Raw genomic sequence first — 6,500 nt, forward strand, 5'->3', positions numbered from 1 at the left:
GTCGGGGCGGGCGCAGGACTTGTGCTCGCACACGAGCCGGGCCTCCCGGGTCTTTCTGACCGGTTTCCCACGGGAGAGGGGTCAGTAGCTCCGACCCCCACGAGTTTCGTCGTTATCGGGAGGATGGTGGCCCCGGGTAGAGGATTGGGATCGTCGGTCTCTTCGCGTCCCCGTCCTGGCCCGGGAAACCGGAGGGCTCACGCTCGCCAGTGCTGTGCAGGTCGCTGTTGTCTGCAGGCCGGGAACAATTCTTTCTTCCGATAACACGTGCCTTTGAGAACCCAAAGTCCTGGAACCTCGCGCTAGACATTTGCAATAGTGGCAGCCAGGAGTACAGCACGCAGGGCCCGCGCTGGGGAGGCGCCGAAGCCCGTCCGTAGACCTAGGGGTATGTGAACCCCGAGTTAAGAAGCGGGTTGGAGGGGGCGCAGGCCTCACTGTTTACTAATGTTGACTGGGGCCGAAGTTACCCAAGCAGTTCGAATCACGGCCCTTTTACTGGTTAAAGTGGGACTAGTACTAACTTGCCAGCTCGTGGAGATGAACGAAGCCGTGTAAGGCACTTAGCACATAGTAGGCACTCAGTAAGTGACAGCTAACAGATGGCTGGTGTTATCCAAGGCATGATCATTTAAAATCCAAGAGGCAATTTTAATATCCATAATTGTAAGCCGGCCACTACATGTATTTTGCTCAGCCTTTTAATAGACCGATTTCCTCCCATCGGATTTAATCGTACCCTTGACCTTCACTTGGTCTCTCTCTCTCTCTCTCTCTAGGAACTTGGCTGTAGTGTCCAGCCTCAGAGAAGAACTCATCTCTTGCAGGCCTAGGCTGGGTTGCTGCCTTTGCAAACAAGGTGAGGTTGCAACCAGAACACAGCATGGAATTTCCAGAGCAGTCTCACTTCAAAGCTTTATGAAGAACGAGAACCACATGAACTTCTGCAAGGGATACTGAACTGGCCTGAGTTTGAGGGAAAGGATAATGTGTGCCCAGCCGGTCGCTAACACCAAGGAGATCCGGTGGCAGAAGGTCTTGTATGAGCGACAGCCCTTTCCCGATAACTATGTGGACCGGCGGTTCCTGGAGGAGCTCCGGAAGAACATCTACGCCCGGAAGTACCGATACTGGGCCGTGGTGTTTGAGTCCAGCGTGGTCATCCAGCAGCTGTGCAGCGTCTGTGTGTTTGTGGTCATCTGGTGGTATATGGACGAGGGCCTTCTGGCCCCCCAGTGGCTTTTCGGGACCGGCCTGGCATCTTCCCTGATCGGCTACATCTTGTTTGATCTCATCGATGGAGGTGAGGGCCGGAGGAGGAGTGGGCGGACCCGGTGGGCCGACCTGAAGAGCGCCCTCGTCTTCATCACCTTCACGTACGGGTTTTCGCCGGTACTGAAGACCCTGACGGAGTCCGTCAGCACGGACACCGTCTACGCCATGTCCGTCTTCATGCTCCTGGGCCACCTCATCTTCTTCGACTATGGAGCCAACGCCGCCATCGTGTCCAGCACGTTGTCCTTGAACATGGCCATCTTTGCTTCTGTCTGCCTGGCCTCACGCCTGCCCCGGACCCTGCATGCTTTCATCATGGTGACATTCGCCATCCAGATTTTCGCCCTGTGGCCCATGTTACAGAAGAAGCTGAAGGCGTGTACTCCCCGCAGCTACGTGGGGGTCACACTGCTTTTCGCCTTTTCAGCCTTGGGGGGCCTGCTGTCCATCAGCGCTGTGGGCGCCGTCCTCTTCGCCCTGCTGCTGGTGTCCATCTCCTGTCTCTGCCCTTTCTACCTCATTCGCCTGCAGCTGTTCAAGGAGAACATCCACGGGCCTTGGGACGAGGCTGAGATCAAAGAAGACTTGTCTCGGTTCCTCAGCTAGGTTAGGGACCCCCGTTCCATTCCTGCAGCCTGGCAGGCGGGCCTCCCAGCGAGCTAAGGTCTGAGGCCGGGGTCCATTCTGGAAGCAGCAGACCGATGTGGGTGGGGGAACGGAGGCCAAAGGCTTGGCTGGTGAAGGTGCTCATCCCTTCTGTTATTTGCTGGGTGAGAACTTTCTGGGGCCCTCAGGGGTGACTGCATCCTGTTTATTCACCTTAACAGCTGAAGTGATGTGGTTTCTATTTATTAAAAAATAACAACATATCCATCAAATTGTCTCACGATTTTTCTTTAAGCAAAAGGCAGACAAAGGGGCGTGGAGAATGGAGAGAGAGAGAGAGAGAGAGAGAGAGAGAGTGTGTGTGTGTGTGATGTCACTTCTCTTTTTCCATGTGCTAACACAGGGTCTATTCTCTAGAGCTCAGATCCTGGACGCTTAATGCCATGTCCAGTATTGTTGCATAAAAACAGAACCGGTCACTTAACCTTGACTCAGTTTCTGCTTAGTGAAGCAAGTATTTAAGGAACTGCAAGGGCGTGTGCTCTGTCGTAATACACTAAAGAGGCGACAGATGGTTTGGGCAAGGTGGCAGAGGCCTGTAGGAGCCAGGTCGGCGACATGAGCCAGTGGAACAAGCACAGCTGACTGATGGCTGTGCACCCCGTCCGGTGACAGCTGCTCCTCTGCTCCAGCTGAATGCTTCCAGTCAGAGTTGGGCCTGGCTTCGGACTGCCAGGTAGAACTCTAACTAAAGCCCAGTAACTGTAATTGTGATTTTTAATGTGAAATCCGAGTTGTAGATGCTGCCATTTAAATCGGGCTCGAAACACCCGCATGCAAAACGTGCCTGGCACGTGGGAGCTCTAGCACAGTGCTGGAGAGTGTATGATGGGAGCTCGGGGCTGTGGGGACGTGAGGGAAAGTTGGAGTGGGAGGTCTGGATGTTCAGAAGGTGTCAGAATGTTCAGGAGTTTGGGTTTCCTCCTGCAGGGGACAAGCAGCAGTCCCGCTGATGTAAGGGGGTGGCACATGACCAGATCGTGGCCTAGTTACTTAACTGCCCCATGACTCAGTTTTATCATCTGGAAAGTGGGAATGAAATCTCTGCCTCTGTGATCATGATGATTCAATGAGACACACGCAAAGCACGCTGAAGGAGGCTGGACACAGCACCGCATTCGGGTTAGCCAGTATTACTGTTACCATTAGGAAGACTCGGGGCCAGCGACGGTGCAACACGCATCAGGCCCCTCCCGGAATGGCGGGCCCCTCATGAAATCATTCCAGGGCCAGCTCCTGTACTGTCCCTTGTCACTAGGAATTACCTCTGAGTCAGAAATCTCACTGGGGCAGCAGTATGCCTTAGAAGCAGTTTTCATTTCTCTGAACACATTTCTCAAAGATGTCTTGAACACTGATTTCACCTGGGACTGATAACTAGAAAATCGGAAGGACAAGAATCAAAGGGAAAGGAGGGAGGATCAGAGACTCGGACACCCCCTCCCCAAGCTAGGAGGGAGACTCACGGGGACCGTCACAGCCTCGAGCGCCATCAAGCAGGAGAGCAAATGTGGATCCGCTCAACAAATCACGACTTACGGGAGGAGCGGCCGGCCTCTGAAAATTAAGCAGGGCGAGTTTACAATAAATGATAATTTTACACACTTTTTCCAAGTAATGCCAAGAAGTTCCACACAGGCTAGGAATATAAATGGATTCCAAGAAGATTTGAGGAAAAATGCAAATAAAAAAACTATAAATATTTTGTAAGAAAATGTTGGGAAATCCCAAGCCTTTAAGTGCTGTTCCTTGAAAGATGAAGAGGCTCACTTCCTGCGTGCTTCTCCGGGTGGCTGCTGGCTTGGGGATGGTGGCCGCTGGCATGGGGATGCCGGCCGAGGCGACGATGCTATGACCTAGTGTGACGGTTGGTAGGGAAGTTACTCATCACTGAAGTACAGTGATGCAGCCAGTCTCTTAAATTTAAACCGCACTGAAAGGTTGCAAGTAGGATATTAATGATTCAGATTCCCAGAGGATATGGCGGGGGTGGGGAGGGTGGGTAGGGAGGAGGGGACCACAGTAGCATTGGAATGAAAATCCCAACCTGTCACATATTTGTCTGTGTAAGATGCTGTCCGCTCTCCGCCTCTGCACCCCTTCCTCCCAGCTCTGCTTCCTGTCACTAAGTTACTGGTTAAGGCTGGAGGGTGGTGGTGGCAGAGACAGCAAGAAGGGAAGAATGGAGAGGCAGCTTTCCCCATCCCTCCAGACATGGTCCCAGGGCTTGTGGTCGGGATGGAGGATGAAGGAGCTTCGGGTGTGCTTCATTCGCGGCGTGATGTGGCTGGTAGATGACTGGCATGCAGCCAGAAGGCTGTGCGGGGCGGGATCTGCATGTGATGATCACACACGGTGCTTCTGAGTGGCGATCGGAGTGATGCCAGCGTTAGTGCCTGTCTTCCGTGTTAGTGCCGTAAGCAAGAGCAAGCCTTTGGGCAGCCGGCTTAAACCGTGGGTTTAAGAATTCACGCTGAGCATATTTGAGGAAGCCTTTGGAGCCGTCATTTACACTTTCTAAGCCAAAGGCTCAAGGTCAAGAAAAACCAAAACGAGCCAGCAGAGGGCATCAGTCACACAATTTTACACTCAAACAGATCGAAGGCAGAGTAACAGGCTGGGACACAGCGCCATCTTGTGGAAGTAACTGATATTCCTTTTAGTGATGAAATTTGACAAGCATCTTGGGATTCTTGCTGAATTGTGGTTTGGGAAATAACTGCAGGTCTCCATAAATTCGGGAAATAAATGGCATGCTTGTCTTCGATAAATTATAAGTTCCATTTTTGAGCATCCAGTGTGTACCAGGCACTGTGTTAGACACTTCATGTACATTATCTTAGTTTCTTATCACAATCCTGAAATACGGGTATTATTTTTATCCTAAATTGAGGAGACGACATCTAACAAAACACTTGTTTGTCGAGGCCTATCTCTACTCACCTTTTAGGATGTTCAGCCTCAGAAATTTATTCAACAAATATTTATTAAGCACTAACTATATGACAGATATTGTTTTAAGTGCTTGGGATATATCTATGAATAAAATGGACACAAATGTGTCCATTTGTCCGGATAAAATGGGTTCAAATTGACCTAGCAGAGCTTACGTGCTAGCAGGAGGAGATGGGTAATGAAGATAAGAAGGTGGTAATTAATGCTATGGGAAAAATAAAAAAGAAAAAGCAATGGTATTGAGTAAGGGGTCGGGGTGGGTCTCGTGGAAAAGGTGACATTCAAGCACAGGCTCAAAGGTTAGCGGGGAGGGGGAGGAACCCGGCTCCAGGAAGAAGGGAGAGCTGCTTGAAGGCCCGGAAGAGCCCGAAAGACTAGTTTTTCCATAGTGCTACATGGAGCTTCAAATATACACTCCGTTGGCAGCTGTTGCCCACGCCAGCGGCTCCTCCCTCCTGGACTCCGGGGACTCCTTACGCCTCTCAGGCCCCCTGGCCTGGCGAAGGGGAACTTCGCTCTGTGTCGGGCCCTGGCTCCTGTCTGTGATGTGCACGGAAGCTGTGAGCTGGGCCTGGAAATCGGAACCTGACGTAAAGTGCTGTGAAATTTGATTTGATTAAAAACGGCATGGCGGGGTGGGCTGTTTATAGTCTTGACTTGTTCAACTGCCGCCCCCGAATCTGACCTTAATATGTGGACAGTATTGCGATTCAATAGTAACTTGTAGCATAAAAAACAATCAAGAACGGGTACATGTGATATAGGGGAGGCAGCTGGTGTGTCCCTTTAAATATAGGGGAACACAGAACGCTGCAGTATCATGAACTCTATCTGACTTATTCAGACACGATGACGCTGTAGCGTTATCAAGGGCCGTAGAAGTTTTTTTCTTGGTCAGCAATCTTATCTTCCTGTGGGCGAGGTTTATGTTTTTAAAATGAACTCACAATTGCAGGGTTTACTTCAGAATTTCATGGAACTAAACCAAAGATTCCAGTATCAATTTTGAGTTTTTTAAAAAAAAATAATACTTAATGCTGAGTTATCAAACAGATGTTGGCCAATACAACATTTTTTCAAACTCTAGGATAAAGAGGATCAAAGTATATCACGCCACAAACCCACTGAAAGTGTCCTTGTCGGCAAATGAAGGACAGAAGCTGTTTCCTCATCTTGTTTTGGCCTTCAACTTCTAGGGTGTTTGTGGACACGCCCCCCCCTCCCCCCCAGTGTATATGTTTTGTTTTTTCTTACCTTTAACTCTCTTTTCGCCATCTCCTAGACGTCCTGGGTTTTCCTAGCTGGAGACTGGGGAGACCAGCTCCCCTCACCAGGTCCAGAGGATGTCGGAGGCAGGCACCTTCTGAATCGAAAGCCTTTTCGTTAGCAGCTGAAGCAAAGCTGACAGGTTACTGCAGTTGCCACACCACTGACTTTTTCTCGACCAACGCTTACATGAGTTAGAGCCTCGGATCACACTATTCCAGTAGAAATGAAACGTTTGGTTTCTGATTGGCTAAAATGAGTTCCAATGCTCCTTTCTTTGTCAGAGGTCAAAACTACCACATTCTAGAATGTTAAGGGCATTGGAGCAAGTGGATAAT

General features: G+C 50.3%; 1 protein-coding gene across 1 annotated transcript; it reads left to right on the plus strand.

Annotated features, from left to right (window-relative positions):
• Window positions 1-86: 86 nt before the first annotated feature.
• On the plus strand, window positions 87-2,153 carry PIGC (phosphatidylinositol glycan anchor biosynthesis class C). The gene is made up of 2 exons (XM_006907803.3): window positions 87-388; window positions 780-2,153. The coding sequence occupies exon 2, from the start codon at window positions 988-990 to the stop codon at window positions 1,879-1,881; it is 894 nt and encodes a 297-aa protein (XP_006907865.1). The 5' UTR covers window positions 87-388; window positions 780-987; the 3' UTR covers window positions 1,882-2,153.
• Window positions 2,154-6,500: the final 4,347 nt, after the last annotated feature.

Source organism: Pteropus alecto, unplaced genomic scaffold (genome assembly GCF_000325575.1).
Source record: "Pteropus alecto unplaced genomic scaffold, ASM32557v1 scaffold101, whole genome shotgun sequence".
NCBI lineage: Eukaryota > Metazoa > Chordata > Mammalia > Chiroptera > Pteropodidae > Pteropus > Pteropus alecto.